At 36.5% G+C, this 17,646-nt stretch overlaps 2 protein-coding genes and 1 long non-coding RNA gene across 3 annotated transcripts; 1 reads left to right on the top strand and 2 right to left on the bottom strand.

Annotated features, from left to right (window-relative positions):
- Positions 1–1,340: 1,340 nt before the first annotated feature.
- On the bottom strand, positions 1,341–4,690 carry LOC149935835 (lysosome-associated membrane glycoprotein 5). Its single transcript, XM_090181680.1, has 7 exons — positions 4,602–4,690; positions 4,247–4,341; positions 3,982–4,179; positions 3,791–3,910; positions 3,642–3,723; positions 2,535–2,717; positions 1,341–2,463 (listed from the first exon to the last, which is right to left on the bottom strand). The coding sequence occupies exons 1-7, from the start codon at positions 4,633–4,635 to the stop codon at positions 2,288–2,290; spliced, it is 888 nt and encodes a 295-aa protein (XP_090037806.1). The 5' UTR covers positions 4,636–4,690; the 3' UTR covers positions 1,341–2,287.
- A 4,920-nt stretch (positions 4,691–9,610) lies between these two features.
- Positions 9,611–13,103, bottom strand: LOC149935834 (uncharacterized). Its single transcript, XM_090154078.1, has 8 exons — positions 13,023–13,103; positions 12,832–12,919; positions 12,508–12,762; positions 12,324–12,446; positions 12,141–12,244; positions 11,771–11,801; positions 11,621–11,700; positions 9,611–9,884 (listed from the first exon to the last, which is right to left on the bottom strand). Exons 2-8 carry the CDS (start codon positions 12,866–12,868, stop codon positions 9,801–9,803), a joined length of 714 nt encoding a protein of 237 aa, XP_090010204.1. The 5' UTR covers positions 12,869–12,919; positions 13,023–13,103; the 3' UTR covers positions 9,611–9,800.
- Positions 13,104–13,788: 685 nt separating this feature from the next.
- LOC149935833 (uncharacterized) lies at positions 13,789–14,839 on the top strand. Its single transcript, XR_016472250.1, has 3 exons — positions 13,789–13,969; positions 14,059–14,164; positions 14,276–14,839. It is a non-coding gene; the product is annotated as an uncharacterized LOC149935833 (long non-coding RNA).
- Positions 14,840–17,646: the final 2,807 nt, after the last annotated feature.

The raw sequence follows: 17,646 nt of genomic DNA, 5'->3' as shown, positions 1-17,646 counted from the left end.
TGACTTCTTTTAACAAATAGACTATGCTAAGTTTTGTCCACTTTTGACCGCTGATACAGGACAAACTATAGGACCTAGGGAAAAATGGCAATGGACAATTTTGCTCCTTTGATCAAGCTTAACAACATGTTTCAATTTGAAAAAAATCTGTCGAAAGCCAAATCCCATAGAAGAAGTGCGATGTCCTTTCCAATAGAGAAATCCAATGAGTTTCAATTGAGAAAACCTATACATGACCAATTGGTTAAACTATACTTATCCAATTAAGACCACCAATATGGGCTGCGTTCAACAACTCTTAAAAAGCTCAGCGCTGAGCTCAACGGTCAGCGGTTTTTTCTTGAACGGGTTTTTTGACATATGGTTTTGACGTCACGTTGATTATCGGAGACTCAGCGGAAACATCGGCTGAGCGAGATTGTTTTTCCGTTGCTCATCGGTGTCGTGACGTCATTCGACAAAGTTAAAGGAGGGGTAGCAGACGATATTTTGTTCGTTAAGTCAGCGAACTATAAATCGTACAACAACTTTAAATTTTTGTGACGTAGCGTTGATTAAAAGAACTCAACGATAACTCAACGGTTTTTCTCCGTTGATAGTTGTTGAACGCAGCCCTGTTTCCAATTTATATATCAGAAAAATCTGCTCATCGAACAGGTTAATTTGATACCCTTCAGATACCTATCGTAATGTCGCCACCGGAAGAAGTAAAAATCTTTCAACAATGGTTACTTTCTGAAATATAATCATTCTTGCTACATATTCCTATGCGGTGTCATTTTAACATTTTAAATGTTTATGAAAATTAATACGCGCGGTTAAGTTTGTACAATCCGCATAAATAGTTCTTTTTATAAAGTAACATGGCCTTATTGTTTTAATGTAGCTCTTACGACACTATATTTACCTTTTCCAACACTACGAGTGCCCTCTCGAATCACGAGGAGCTTCCTATTTTCTAACGCTCGTGCAAATCGCGCGTGCTATGATAATTCTACCAAAGCTCAGTTTTGTGACGTAAGAGCAACACGTGATACTTCTACTTTTAACAAGTTGGATAATCGTAAAAAAATTATAGAAAGAACTATTCGCGCCCATCGGAATCTGTGAAGGTACTCGTTTAATTTTTATGACTTAGACGGATACTTATCTTGTAAGATATATATTATAAACTTATGATTTCTTATGAGATAATTACCCATTTAAGGCATGAAAATTAAATATACCTTCGCAGGCTCTCGTAATATATCTCGTATATTCAAAAGGTTTAAAAAATATCAAGCTTAGGCACATACATCTTTATTACTTATTACGGTAACACGATACGAGTGTTATTTCATTGTGTATTATTTAAAAAGTGTTTTAAACAACTCTAAACATTTAAATCTATTGTCAAATTTATGTTATTTGAATTATTACACGAGTGGATTCTTCAAAAAGCTCACAGATATAAACGTAGTTTCGGAACATATATAGATCCAAACTTTCCGGTAATAGAAAATAACGTAATATAAACCGTGTACGAAAAATATTACCGAAAAAGTCGTGTTTGATACATCAACAATTAACGTGTTTTTCTTTTTTATGTAAAAGGATGAGAACTTTTAAGTGGTAGGACTATACTGAAATATTCTACGCGTAGAAACATGGAAGCCCATTTCAGTTTCAGTTGATATTTGATTAGGTATTATTAAATCTATAATAAATCACGGGGTATCTGATAACATCGATAACCGATACAGGTTGAAAGGATATGAGACGTTGACCCAACTTTTATACGTAGGTCAGGAAGACTGGGATATCCGAGACGCGTCAGAATATGATACATTTTTAGATTAACGACAAGAAACTCAAAAAAGTATCCTTGTAAATGGATAATTTACCGAGTTTCAAAATTATAGATATCGGTTAATTCGCTGGAAAAATCATTACATCAAAATATTCGAAATAAACCAAAATCGTAACGTTCTTACGCTCTCGATAAGTACACTTGTTTAAAATAATGAGAATGAACGTTAATGATAATAGTAAATAATTTTATCGACTCTTTTTTTTCCACGTGAAATCCCTAAAGAACGAGTCGCGATGGCGCAAACGTTTTGAGGCAAGCAAATGGGTTATAAGAATTTTAAACCGTGGGAAGTAATCCGATCTCCCAAGGGTTGGGTTGTCCAACAACCTATGGTGGTTTGCGTTATTCAAAACCTGAAATTACGCCCGCAAGAAACCTTTATGGGTTCGCGTAAAACATAAACCCTTCCGCATAGCCTCGCCTAATATTCTAAATTTATTGCATGGTGTTATAATCTACCCGTTTGGTCATTATGGATTTATACAAGGCATATCCGACGACCGTGAAGATAGCCATTACGGCTAGAATGCTGCCAACGGCCATGGGGACCGTCTCGTCTTGGTCGTACGGTTCTGGTATGCCACCTATCCGGATCGAACTACAGCGTTGAACTAAAATTAGGTGGTGTTAATTTCAAAAGACAAAATAGTTTCTGAAACCCAAAAATGAAAAGTTTACAAACCGGCAGAAAATTTTCCTCTCCTAATCCCAAACGGCTGTAATTGCACGTCTTGCAGTTTAGCAGAAACAACTTTCTCCTTTTTGGAGTTGAACATATCAATCAACGGTGGCGATGGGCAGAAAAATGACTTGTTCACGGAAGTCTCAAAGCAATTAGTGGCAGTTCTCGCAGTTTTGAGGTCCCCTGTATTAATTAATTACTTAATTATATAATTTTGGAATTGGTCTGACGGCTTGTCGATAGTTAGCACTTCGTTTGTTGGTCGTACTCGTAACCGCTTTTTGTCGATCAGGCTGGGTTTGTGGTCTATTCGCAATTGAAAGGTCACAGAATCGTTTGAACTTTGAACTACACAATCACGCATTTAGAGAAATGGGAAATTGACCGATTTCCAAATAACGTTTTTGAGCGTGACAGTAACTTTACAATGTGAGGTATAGTACGGTAGCAGGCATATTTACCTGCTTTTATACTCTAACATGGCGGCGTATTTTCACGTGCAAAATTAATTTTAAGATCCACTAACTCAGTTTTCAGACGATTTTGTAGACCTTTAATAGGTCGATTGTATTCTAGTATACGAATGGGATAGTCTAAACTGCGGTCATACTGAACAGCATTACCTTGTTTAAAACGGATAGGGGAAGTGAGTAATTATCCCGAATTTGGTACATTAAGGGGGAAGAATACCGTAAAAGCCTCTTTTTCGTTCAAGCTGAACGTTTCTCTTTTTTACAATTACATAATTGAATTATATTTTTCTTATTAGGCTGAACCTTCCTCTAGTGCTTAAAATAATTTTAATAATTCTAATATTAATAGTTAACGAGATATAAGGTCCTAACTAAATGGTAGTTTGTGCGCTTGCCCAACTTGTTTAGATCCGGGGGTCCGAATTAAAACGTAATAACTTAATTACTTTTAAATTTAAAATTGTAAAAATTATTTTAGGCACTAAACAAGAGGTTGTTCTACACTGAAATATTAACTTTATTATTCAAAATACAAAATTAAAAGAGTTCAGCTTGAAATAGCGCGAAAGTAGACAACGGCCACTGTAGTCTTCCCCCTTAAAGCTGTAAAAAATAAAAACGAATTCGACCTTACCACTCGTTACTCCGGTGAACATAGAGGCTTGGGTGTTGTACATAAGTTCCATGGAATTCACCGCCCAAGTGTCTTCTTCTTGCTAGATCACGCGAATAAAAACCACGTAACTCGAATATTATCAAATTCACGGTAGTTTGCTATCTTACTTTAGAAAAGGTCATAGTGAACCGAAATGCTGTCCAAGAAAGTTCCAAAACGGGATCCTGGTGCTGAAAGTAACATCTACCTTTTGTGGTTGCTTCTTCTGGTAGACGAACGATTACTGTCTGCAACCGAAGATCAATATCATCGGTCATTTAAGCCATCTGTCACGGTCTCCTCTTCCACTATACGTTACCTGATCGCCGTTTTGAGCAGCATACGTGATTGTAAAAGTAGCTTGGAAGACACCCAAGAGACAAATCTTGTTATTGGTGTCCCAAACAGCTCGTGAGAATGGCGGCGCGGGTTCTTTGATGACTGCAATATTATCCGTCGGTACTTCCGGAGAAGGAATGATCGCGTCATCCGCTTTCATACTTAAAGAATTGACACCCTGAAATTATTTTTTTTTAATAAACGTTAATAATTTTCGCGCATTTTTAAAACAGATAAGAGTTTACATCAGTGCTATACGATAAGGTTGTAGCCATGTCCGAAGGTGACCCAACTTGCTCTTCCATCAAAGTATCTTCGCCATAACTCGAAACTAAAAGAGCTTTGAGGGGAAAAATGTAATCGAATAATATCGAGAAATAAACTGAAGATATCATTTTACGCGACTCTTTGGCTGCTTATATGTCACAGCGAAGGGTGGTTAGTGGAAGGATCATTTGGCCTTTTTTTGACCTACATTTATGCCACGAAATGCATTTAAGCGAGTGTGATTATGCTACAATTCAGCAAATATCATGTTTATATTTATAAAACAAATCGTAAGAAATCACAATTCTACATCATAAAAAAAATGGTTCCTACCTCCAAATAAAAGGAGACCTCTAAATATCTCCATTATAATTATCAACGCAGAAAAGTAATGAAAGGATCAAATTTTACATTGAAATTCAATTGATCACCGCAAAAAACGAGTCACAAATTCAGGAAATAGATATAAACGGAATTGTTAATTTTATAGCGGTGATTAAAGTGCGAAGAAGCTACACCTAGCGAAGGGCGTCTAAAGAGAAATGGAGGGCTCTTCTACCATGACCACGGAATAGGCAAGCTAGGTTGGGATGCAGGAGCATCTATCTAGTTCAATCAATAAACGATACTGTGGCTGGGGCCAACTAGCGGCTATTTTTAACAATAGCACCTTTTTTTTGGGTTTTTATTTTTATTTTGGTTAATCAGTTGTCAGGGTTACCAAAATATCAAAATTGTTTTGCGGAAATAATTATTTAAAAAGGTATGATTTAAATAAAAATTTATAATAGCCGGGTTTGTATGCTGAAGAGCATATAGTCGGTCCAGTCAGCTCTTCCGAAAGGCGTTGTAGGTTCGCTTTGCAGTGTCAAAGGTGTTTTAGGTTCACACTGCACTGCCAAATGGTATAGTATGCGAGTTAAAGAATTTTGACGATTTTTTTTGGAATTACTATACACTCTTTTTCGCGTTATTTTCCTGGGCGCGTCCATGTTTGGTTTTCCCACTTTCAGCCCCATCCTCCATTACGGGAACCCAAAGAGTGGATGCTAGACCAGGAATATTCTTATAGAATGTTCCTGGGCAGAGGCAAGTAAGAGGGGTTAAATAAAGGCGCGAAAAAGAGTGTATATGCTACTAGATACGATTTTAATTATTACTACGTTACTAGATACTATTTCAGATGGCCCATCAGTGATTATAGAGAACAAATAACACACATTCTTTCACTCTCAATTTGGCCAAAACGTCCCACCCCTGAAAAAAAACGTATTCTTTCACTCCGAGTTTGGTTTTAAGTTTTACTTTCGGTCTGTCACCTGTTTCATTTCGGCTCTAGTCGCCTGTTTCTGCTGTGTTATTTCTATTTGCGAGATCATGTCGGTTCGATTACTGCTACTTCCATCGATAACTATTGTTATGGTTATGTTATAGACGCAGAATTTATCACATCGTTCGAAATACACGATATGTGCAAATCTACAAGAGTCAAACGAATGGAAGGCAAGTGGATTTTGGGAGGAATTGAGAGAGAAAACAACTTATTTTTCATGGTTCCTGTTGGCAAGAGACGCGGCGACTCTCGTTCCTATCCTAAAATCATGGAACTTGCCTGGGACCACGACTTTGATGGACTTCTGGGAAGCATATGATCACCAGAAGCCTAAACGCAATGGGCGTCTTACAGATCTCCTCCGTTTACATTACTTTACCTTTCCTTCACTTAAAGACGAACTTTCAAGTCACTACCCAAATGGCGGACTTTATACAAAATTGATTCATAGGTTGGATAACTTCCTTCCATTTGCTGCTCTGAAATCACCCCCATCAGCATTTCATTTCATGTGCCATTTTATTACAAAGATCTCTTCCAGGCAACTTCCTTCAGTTCCATTGCCCAAATTGAATGCTCTGAGAGCACTCAAGATAGCGTTTGTAGCTCAAGCTATTAGCATATTCTATTTAAATATTCGAAATTCGCTCCAAATCCGAATTCATTGATCTCACACCAATCGCGAGAGAAATGGGACATGTTCCAACGATTCAAGAGCTTTATTTTCTGACAACGAATCCAAAATGGGCAAAACGGTTTCAAGCGCTAGAGAGCAGTAAATGGAACACGCGAAAATTGCACTTACATTGAACAAGAAATGCTGATGGGTTGATCCAGGTGCGTTCCAACATTTTAACGAGAGCGGGGGCAAAAACCCTAATATAAGCACAACCTAGTTAAATAGGATGCATCCGAAAAAATGCCGAGGTATAAAAAGCAAAACACAAAGGTGTCGCACGTTTAGCCAACTTGTCAGGTTGACTAAAATTGCGATACCTCAATAGTCCGTCAGTGGCAAATAAGTATTTGAGTGAAATACGACTCTGCGGCAAGTCTGACCTGAGAAAAAGTAGCGGGGGACGCGCCCCCGCGGTGAAATAGAAGCAGGGGCCAAGGGGTGATTATTCCTCGTTTCGGTTTGTCTCTCCGTCAGAAAATCGAGAGCTCCTCTAGTCGCAGTCGCGTGTGACGTAGTTGGATCCCTTCTTCGAAGCGCCTACGATCTAGACACAATAATGAGGCGTCTTACAATCTCAAAACCATGTATAAACTATGTCTGTCATTTTAAAAACTTCAATCGTTTTTATAAGAATTTAGGACGCCGGGAGTAGTGGCTCACTCCTGTAATCCCAGGCGTCCGGGAGGCAGAGTTTGTGGATGGCCGTGTGAGGACGACCACTAATCCCCCAACGGGTGGTTGTCATACTTCCGCCACGGGTGTCCCAACCCTATCCCCAAGTATCCCCCCGTTGGCGTGGCCGTAACACATATCTCGCACCTGATTAATCAAATGGACGAGCGGACTGAATTGTCCCACCCGTTACAATCGCTCATAACGAGCTTCTGAAAAAAAAAAAAATTTAGGACTATAAGGGAACTTATGGCACACCGTTCAGGACTAAATTCGACCAAAAATATTTATATATTTTTTGTAAATATAAAGGTGTTTTTAAAATATAAAGGCGTTTTTGAAATATAAATTACTTTTCAAAATATAAGTCGAATTCGTCTAAGACATTCGAAGCCAGTTTAAGAAATGTACTACCTACCTGGAAGGTACCTCACAGGCAGTGGCGTAGACAAGGGGGATTTCCGTGTCACCGCCCCCATTAGGCCTACGTTTGACTGTACTAAATTGTCACCCCTCCTCGACCCCCTTTGACGAATTTCTGACTACGCCACTGCTTACAGCCTACAAGGATAGTTTTTTATGTTTATTTCCTGCAACTATGTATTAGGAGACAGCAAATAAACCAAAACTTTCTCCTACAATGCAGGAAAAATGGAGTACACCCTAAATCATTTCTCCTAAGCATACCAATGGAAAAAGGACAAAACCAGAGACCCTATATTTTAAAAACACCTTTATATTTTAAAAACGACTTTATATTTTAAAAATGACTTTATATTTTAAAAATGACTTTATATTTTAAAAACAGCTTTATATTTAAAAAAATACCCCCATATTTACAAAAAAATCTCTATTTTTTTATTGAGTTTTGTCCTGAACAGCGTGCCATAGGAACTCTTATTTATTTACATCTAAATAATCCAAAGTTTATATTTTCATAAAAACACTTTAATATAGACTAAATCCAAAAATAGTTCTCAAGTACAGAAATATTTATCACACAGGCATGTAAAATGATAAAACACCTTTCAATTAAATTATTAATACTAGTTAAGTGACACCTTTCAATATATTAACGCTTTTAATATTTTATACATTCAGTAACTATATAACGTAATGTGATACCTTTATTATATAAAATTATAGATTTTTACTTTTAAGTATTTTAAAGTATATTAATTATACATATTCAAAATTTACATTAACAATCAACTAGAACTTTAATTACCAATTTTATAATATAACACCTTAAATTTAAAATTTTAACATTAACAGAAATCTATACATTCCTGTTACTTTAGTTAATTTTAAATTTGTACATATTTAAAACTTTAAATAACACGCTACTAATACTTTATCACTTTCTTTATACTATATTTCTTGTTCTTTTTTGAAGGAATGGCAGTGGGTATTCAGAGCCTCTTTGTATTGGGTTCATCAATTCTACTCTCAGATCTCTTGGATAATCTTCTTCATAGAAATGTTCTGAGCAAATCCTTGCATATTTCACATTTATTTTGTTTTGGGAACGTCCGCAAGCGGTTATCCATTTTTGCCTTATAGTTATTTGAGATGGGAATAGATGATATGACAAATTCTTCTTTCGGGTGACAATTAAGGAATTATTGCACCCGAGAACCGAGCATTTTAATCCGTGCATTACTGTATTATGTTGAGTTCATGACAACTTGACAAGCCTTTATTAACAAAATTCAAAATAACCGCCTTTAAAATATTAAAAGTTAAGCGTCGGCTATAAAATTCATGGTTTAAAATAGTCAAAAATACTATTATTATATAACTATACCATTTAACACTAGTAAAAATGTAATACTATAATGGATCTAATTTATGGGTAAACGATTAATGCTTACCTGAATTTTAATCCACAAAGGAATTTTATAAAAAGGCGGACGCGGGCGCCGGCCGAAGAGGAATGTTTACAGTCAGCTCTCCCGCTCGGCTGTCTTCCCACCGCGGAGTTTCGTTACGCGACGCCTGTTTATTTTCGTTGTAGATCGTTCGCTGGGATCCAGCTACGTCACACACCGAGAAAAAACCGTGTTTTCCCTCCGTTTTTTTCTCAGCAGATATCTCTATTCCCGACCCCGCGTTATACGCTAACCTTATAATACACAGTATTTTTACCAAACTTGAGCAGGGGCAACTCGCCCCCGCTGCCCCCGTGGTTGGCACGTGCCTGGGGTGATCTCGGAGCGCTCTAGAGCAGAAAAAGGAAAAGGCTTTTAAACTGGTTTTGTGTCTAGAATCTTGTTTGCCATTTGCTACTTTAGAGCGCTCTTATCAACATTTGATGTTCCATTGTGTGCTTCAATTATCTCCAACAATTTTTACATGTTCCATTTACTGCTCTTGAGAGAGTGGAGCTGATGGTAAGTGTATTTTTTGTGACAACAGCTCTGTGCAAATCTATATACTTGTTATATTTTTCAAACAGAAAATGCAAAAATTATTCGGAGTAGATATCTTCCAGAAAAGGGAACATGAAATGCTGAATTGGGGAGATGTGAATGCAGAAAAATGGAAACACTTAAAAGAAAAGAACAGTTTGAGACCTCTGTAGTGTGCAATGTACAAACGATTAGTTCAGATGGTCACTGATTATACGTTTTCCTAAATCTAGAACACAGAATTCTTATTATTCAAATTTTATTGACTGGAACCTGTGGAATGCCAAAATTACAGGCTGATGTATATTATAAATGATGTTAAATAAAATTCTGTGTAACTTTCTTGGATTTAAGAAATCTTAAAAACTACAATGTCTTTTGCAAGTTATACGGAGTAGCACAGAGTTAAGCTAGGTTTTTCTCAGCGTTGTAACACTTCATAAAGGAAAATATTCCATCAAGAGTTTTTCGTATATCTGAATATCAACAGGCAGGAACAAACAGAAGATAATTCTATCAACCTAATTGGTAAAAATTAATTAAGAACAATAGGATTTTCTAACGACCCATTTAGTGTTCGTACGGTGTCAAAATAAAGTCAGGTTTGGGGTTCGGCTATCCCTGGAAAAATGAAGTTGGGGTCGGGGATGGGAAACTATTTGTGTGTATTATGAAAATGCCCTAGTTTTAGATAACTGTGAACTTTAAATGAAGGCTATCGGCAAGAGATATAGAAGAAAAAGAGTCTGCCTCGAAGCTACCTCCATGTGCCATGAAAATTTCCAACTTCTCAGTCATGTTCCTTCCCCCTTGGGCATGATTACATTTGACAGGCGTAGCACTTTGAAAATGCGTTATTCGTGAGTTCGCCGGAATTCCTACTAGGGTCGCTAGTGTCGCGGGTACTACTTAAAAAAAAACAATTTGAATTTGAACAATATGATTGGCTCGCTGGTATAGGGGGTAAGAGGGAGGTTAGAAGTTTTCAGGAAACATATGGTAGAAGCTAGGGGAGGGCTCTGGAGGCAGACTATTTTTATTCTATGTCTCTTGCTATCAGTTTTTATTCAATATTCCAAGTAAGCAGAACTCCATCCCTCTACTTGGAATGCTTAGGCTGCCGTATCGCCTATGGTAAAATAACTCTGACGGCCTATGCCAGCGCTCCCCTCTTATGTAGTTGTTTGTTAAGTTAACATAGTGACATCAAAAACACCGTCAGACACATCAAGACGAAAATCTGCCAGGATAAGCATTCCAAGTAGAGGTATAGATTCCTGAAGCATTGCCCCCTGGATTAAGAGAAGGCCTAGAAATGGGCAGGTGTGGAATTTTTGAAACTGGCAAAATCAATTTTAGTTTTATGCCTCTGTTGGCCGAAAGATGGCCCTAGATCTTTCCATTTTGACGTTATCAAGTCAGACTGACCGTGAAAGATCGGCTGCTATTGCTTAAGGGCATTGGCTTATGCAAGAATATTTAAAATTCCCGCCTTCATGCCTGAAGCACGGCCAACTTTGATCACGCGCTGTTCGCGCTACTACGGCCAACACATTCGTCGAAATTCCGCGAGCAAGGATTTTCCCCCTATAAACTGTACTATAATGTGTAGGAGTTCAGCGCCACGCTCGGTGGTTATATTGTCCCCAATGTAAAAACTATACTAAAAATAATAATCCGCTAGGGGCACTGACGTCATACACATCTTTTGCTCATAGGTTAACACAGAAACGTCAACGAATGAGATGGCCGCTGTAGCGCGAGAGATGCGCGAGAAATCAAAGTTGGCCGTGCCTGAAGTAAGTAGTTACTTACATCATAAGTAAGATAATAAACATAAGTATTACACAGAACGAATTAGGTTAATGATAGTCTATCATAGAGTGATTGCGATTGCGAAATAGGAAACTCTTCCCTTCCTACTCTTTCCCTTGGCAAAATAGTTGGTTAGTTTGATGGCGAGAAATACGAGCGTACACGCGTTTAGGTTTGAAATTCGAAAAAAACTAACTTCTGAAATAAAGTCAGTGTTTATAATAGTTCTTTTTATCTTCAGATTCAATAATTAACCCTTATTTTCCAAAAGTAAGTGTTATTTACACTTTTGAAAGCATTTCAATTTTCAATAGGCCTTGGAGGTTCAAAGGGAGGTTAGAAACCTACCTCTTATTTTTAGTGGAATGCGACCGTTTAAATTTGTTAAAATAGGGGTCGGGGTTCCCGTACGAACACTAGACTGATTGATTATAATATTCACATTTTCCGCATTGTTGTCAGTTTCTAACCATGTCCTTGCAGTTTTTAGAGCTACATGAGCAGCTGGTTCATTGGGATACCCTAACACACAACAAATATAAAGAAGTATAAAGTTAAAATGCTTAATAAAACTGGACATTTTATGAAATACCATATATTCCCGTTGAAATACAAGGAAATGCCTGAAGAAGAAAAAAAGCTTGGTGAATATAAATTCAAAAATTATGAATTAGGGACAAACTACTAAATGAAAAATTGTTTAATTCAAATCTTAGAATAGGAAACTTTTGAACCTTAGACTCCTTCAGCCCGTAAAACGTTACCAATAAGTAGTAAAATCCCATTTTTTATAATTAATCAATTCCCCATTGGTCAATTAATACTTCACCAATAAATGATATACGGGAATGTTTGAACAATTCTGTCGTTATTTTAGTATTTTATTTGTAATGTTTTTATTTGTTGAAAGCTTCCTATTTAAGATTTTAATTAAATAATTTTCCTTTAAATAAATGACTTACAATGGTTTTTAGATTTTCTTCTTTAAGTATCCTCAAACAACTTTCATAGCAGCTTCTCAATTTAGCTTCATTTTCACCAACTGGACCAACTGTATGAATCACATCTAAAATGTTTATAACAAATAAAATTTAAAATAGATAAGACTACATATGTTATCCAAAATGAGTGAAAAAAAATCTCACATTTTGCAGGCAACAAATAACCTCCAGTGATTTTTGCATCACCAGTTGGACAGCCTCCTAATGTAGAACATTCCTCTTTCATTATTTGACCAGCAGCTCTGTGTATAGCACCATCAACTGTAACTAAATATGTTTAATATAAGATTTAAAAAAATGAATATAACTAAAAACTCAAATACTTAACCTCCTCCCCCTCCCATTAGTGTTCTATTGGCTGCATTAACAATTGCATCTGTTTCCAACGTCGTTATGTCGGTAACCACAGGAGAAACTTTTTTATTGAAGGAATCATTAACATCAAATCTTCTACTTGAAGTTGCTCTGAGGTTTTGACGTTGAGCGTACTCTTTCCACGTTGGAATACTACTTAATTCAACAAATTTAGAACCACAACTATAAATTTTCCTTTTCTCTGGTAGAGACATTTTCAAGTAGACATCTATGCAATTAATAAATATCCAAAATAAATCAATACAAACCAAAGTTTAAAGATCAAACTATACCATACCCTTTTGAGGTGGAATTTCTAAATATTTTTCAGACATTTTCCTGACCAGTAGTTTAGAAAATATTTCCCTGGCAGTTTTGAAATAATCCTTAATACGAATTCCTCTCTTTATCAACGTTCTCATTTAATTAGTTTCTTAGTAAATTCGTAACTTAGCTAAGCTTGAATGAGACCAAACCTCTATCACCTACCGAATTCCGAATACAAGTAGAGACGTTCAGCGGATCCAGATTTCGTATATAGGACCATAAGACGAAATAGCTCAATAACAAATATATTTATCTTAAATAGAACGGAACAAATATTTACAACCTTTCTAAATACGATATTATACACGATTTATAAATGACGACGACTTAAAAAGCGTCATGAAAACGATCGTCATAATCACGGCCAACTTAGACCCGATAATTCGTTTGCTTTGCTGCTATGGTTTGCCGTATCACAAGAAAGAATTTGCAAAAGTCGGGTGCGAAATAATGACGAAAGGCTTAAACCATGATAAACTTATTAAGCTTTTTCAATATTTTATCATAAGCTAGGCGCAAAAAAGGCTTTCATTAGGAACAAGGTACTAGAGAAAACTTTCAGGGCTGATAGTCTCTCCGGATCGCGTTGTCGGATCGGAGGGTTATATCAGAGGGGGTAAAGTCGCTTCGCTACTGAGAGGCGTCTCTTCCTATTCCCGCAATGTTAAAATTTCGTTACCAGTTTTTGACGCATGCGCGAATAGAAGAAATTACAAATGAAGTTCAGGATCCCACTACCAGGGTGCTACAGGGTGTCGTTAGTTAAATTTTTTTAGAAGATTTTTGTTACATCCGCAATATGGCACCGATTATTTTCTTATTTCTGATACTAAAAAATTTAAATAAAATGTGAAATGTTTGTTTCATGTGAATTTATGACGCAAGTAAGTACAACTAATTATTTTTAAATATTATATTTGAATATTGAAGTGTCAATTCTTTTTAACTGCCTAAAATAATGGGAAACATAAATAGCCAAGGCCTAACAACAATAACAATAGAAATTAATATATTGGAAATGAAATAAGATCAAATAACTTAATGAAAATAAATAAGAAATAAATATATAAGATAAAGCTTCGAAGTAGTTCAAAAAAGACGAATATGAGGTATGAGTTTAGTGCTGTATCTTCATCAATTTCCTGTCCAGTCTTTTCTGTGTCTTTTTGTAATCATGATCGAGATCTTGTTTTTTCAGGGCACTGTGCATGCAAAACTCAACGAAGAAACTTATCATGTTTTGAAATACAGTCGGACATGTTGAATCTATTGATGCTTGAAACCAAGTCTTGTCAATTCGACGTGTAATAAATTTTTCCATACGCTCTTTGACATTTGGCATGTGAGATAGTAGTTTAAAGCTATAGTATCAAATACCTCATTTGTTTCTGTAATAAACTTTAAAAAATTGTCAGTAGGTACTATAAGGCTACCAAAAGAAGAGTTCTTTGTTGTTTTGAAAAACTTGAAGAAGGAGAGCACATTTGTAGGATCAATAATTAGATTGTTCTTTTTGAGTTAGCTGAGGCAAGAGGAGCATTGGTGGTTAGAAAAACAGCGATGGATTAAATATCCTGATATATAGCTAAGGACATTTTGTTTAAGTAGATTTGGACTCTCAATTGAATTGCATATGCTCTGTTCGAATGTGTTTAGAAGATGATGACAATTGCGTGTTTAAATCTAAAGTTCTTTTACCATTGTGATTAACAACTAAAGTAATGTAATTTATTAAAATTATTTATTATTGAGATAGACAGTTTCAAATTTCAATTACCATTTTCTGAATTTTCGCATGAAATACTGTTGGACAAAGTGTAATTATGTTCATCTAGAACATTCAATGTGTTTTCCTCTGAAATTGGTTGTGTTGCGTTTGTGACCAACGCGCTTTCTTCCAACCCATGTTCATATGTCGCGTATGGATATGCTATACATTTTAGTATATTAATTGTCAGTAAATTTTTTAAAACACATTAAGAACCCTTAGATGTTTTTCTTTATACTTCACTAACTGTACTGGAAAATGAGTAGTGTTAATAAAATATTGTTGGCTCAGCTGATGGTATTAGACTATTTTTAGTTTTAATATTCATAAAACTCGTCAGTGAAATGATTAGAGCAAAACCTATGGTTAAAGTGTAGGTATTCCGTTGTTTTATTTGTCAGTTTCTCGTTTTTTACATTATCCAACTATGATAGGGAACTGAAATTTCAATAAGAAAGTTAAAGTAAAAATAAACCTATGTAAAAAACGCGTATTCACCGTTCTTTTTCCCTTGGAAACTTGAAAAATGATAATCGAGAATTCTTATTTTTCGTATTAGAACAATTTACGGCGGAACACAATGGTCCAGGCATATTTAAAACATTTAAAAACTACTTAAAATGTAAATTAAAAACGAATCAATTTTTGCGTCGTACTAAACTGAATATTGAATCGCGCGCTAGGACTTCCGGATACGCTTGCAGCGCCATCAAACGTTCGGATCCTATGGGCATTTTCGACGAAAAAAATAAATACGGATTTTTGAAAGAGAGACGCCTCTCAGTAGCGAAGCGACTTTACCCTCTCTGGTTATATTATAGTATCAGATGTGGATAATGGGGAAAGTATGAAACGCCCAGTAGAATCAATGGTAAAAATCGCGTACATGAAAGTTTCTCCATAAAGAACATAATTCACTCTTGGAGGATAAACGTGTTTCTGGAGGGGATAATTTAGGTTCCCCAGCTCGGTACGCTCAGTTTCATTTTGCTCGAACGTCGTTTAGTGCTGACCATAGACTAAATATTCTTATGGTGCTGACATTACCGAGACCAATTTAGAACTAGAGAACCTATTTTCTTGGTTTTTACACCAAAGTAACAGCAGAGCAAATGGGATAAATTTACATTCATTTTAAATTTGAATTTTGGTATTAATGTAATTTGTAATTAACAGGAATTTCAATTATTCCATAACATTTAATTAAACGTTGAGGTGGCGGAGTGGTTAGCACTTTCACCTCGCAGCAAGAGGAGCCAGGTTCGATCCCAGCTTCTGGCACTGGGTGAAAACCCAGAACAACTCCTTCTGCGTTGAGTTTGCAAGTTCTCTTTCCACTGGTTTAAGGGGTTTTTCCCCCGAGTTCTTCGGTTTCCCATTTCATAAAAACTTGTAGAGGAAAAACTTGTAGAGGTTAACTGTAATAGTTAGTGTAGGGAGCTGTTGACTCGCGTGGCATGAAGGGCTTTCCACCACCAGACTTGGAAATAACGGTGGTCAGGTGGTCAAAGACCAGTTAATTAATTGTTCAGACCAGTTTATTTATTCAAAATTTGGGGGGTCACTGGTCACCGTGTCCAGTTTATTAATTCGAAATAATAACAAAAAAAAACAGAAGGTGACCAGTTTAATAATTCCAAATAATAGGAGATGACCTATTAATTAAGGTTTTTATCAATTTGGATTTCCCTATTCACTGGATTTCTATGTACAGCGACTCCTTTTTTAACGCATATAAATGACATTAGCACATTTTATATAAGGACCAGTTTAATAATTCATAAGCTATAGGGGTCACTGGTCATAAGGACCAGTTTAATAATTCATAAGCTATAGGGGTCACTGGTCATAAGGACCAGTTTAATAATTCATATGCTAGGGGGTCACTGGTCATAAGGACCAGTTTAAAAAAAAACCCTTATTTCCAAGGCTGGCCACCACCCTCCTACGCATTGTAACCCGGCCACCTGAATTAAAGGCTTTAAAAGTCGCTCGATGACTTAGGCCTAAGGTGGTGCCTTGGGTATCAGCCTAGCTGATTATATCTAAATTTAAAATCTAAAAATCATTCTAAGCCTTAATAACCGATACGCGTACGCGACTAACTCTTACAACCGGCGTCAATTTAAAGAAATATAAAAGCAGACGATTGAGACGAATTCTCACCCAAAATCAAATTCCAAATAAATTTCTTCACAACTAGATGTCATTAAAAGTGTACGTTCGACCAAATACGCCACTCCCCTGTCCCGCGCGGGCTTATATTACCGCCTATGCTAGAGCTAGGTATCGTATTTTCCCCTCCAGAAACACTTTTATCTTCCAAGATTCACTCGAGAGCTGTGGTCTTTGTGTTGGACTAGCAGCGGCTGGTGACGTCAGCCGCGAAAGTAGTGGCGCCTGACCTTCAGCCGGGGTTTGAAAAAATGGAGACACGAACAGTAGTGGCGCTAAGGGTGGGCCAGTGTGTGAAGTGGGAAATGGTCCACCCATTGCTGCACCTTCTGCTGGGTTGAGTGGATTGCGTCAAAGGTGCGACCATCAGTAGTAGGGTACTACCATATGTAACATAATTACTCATAAGTATGCCACTGTACCTTTATTCCATTCAAAAATCTTCACTAACGGTTTGTTTCACCACGAACCAGTAAAAAGGTGGACTACGTTAGATTTTAACCTTTTTATTCATCCTAGTAATTTTGGGAGTCACTCTATTGGCTACTAACATATTTATTTAAGCCAATGGAAAACCTCTAAATTGAGAAGGAATTTTTAGCGTCGGAATTTTAGTCAGCCCAATGTAGCTTTATTGAAATTTATAAACTCGCTCGGTTTGTGCGGCTGAAGTTAAATAATGAGTAATTTAGAAAAATAAAAGGTTCGGGAAAATCTATAGTGCCGCTTGTAAGAACCTTGGGGGAAAATGATCAATAAGTGATCGCTTTCCGAAAATGGAAAAAGTCGTCGAAGTGGAATATTCCACTAGCGTTATTAAAACCCATATCAAGTCTAGAAGAA

The sequence above is a fragment of the Leiobunum rupestre genome, chromosome 7, assembly GCF_980474605.1.
Source record: "Leiobunum rupestre chromosome 7, qqLeiRupe1.1.hap1, whole genome shotgun sequence".
Taxonomy (NCBI): Eukaryota; Metazoa; Arthropoda; class Arachnida; order Opiliones; family Sclerosomatidae; genus Leiobunum; species Leiobunum rupestre.
This window is presented reverse-complemented; position numbering and strand designations above follow the sequence as displayed.

Coding starts and splice junctions, on each gene's coding strand:
- LOC149935835 (XM_090181680.1), bottom strand. CDS start 4,635: ATGGAGATATTTAGAGGTCTCCTTTTATTTGGAG. Junction 4,342..4,601: donor AGGTCTCCTTTTATTTGGAG/GTAGGAACCATT, acceptor TTCCCCTCAAAG/CTCTTTTAGTTTCGAGTTAT. Junction 2,464..2,534: donor GAGAGGAAAATTTTCTGCCG/GTTTGTAAACTT, acceptor ACCTAATTTTAG/TTCAACGCTGTAGTTCGATC.
- LOC149935834 (XM_090154078.1), bottom strand. CDS start 12,868: ATGTCTGAAAAATATTTAGAAATTCCACCTCAAAAGG. Junction 12,447..12,507: donor ACTAATGGGAGGGGGAGGAG/GTTAAGTATTTG, acceptor AAACATATTTAG/TTACAGTTGATGGTGCTATA. Junction 11,701..11,770: donor TATTTCAACGGGAATATATG/GTATTTCATAAA, acceptor GTTGTGTGTTAG/GGTATCCCAATGAACCAGCT.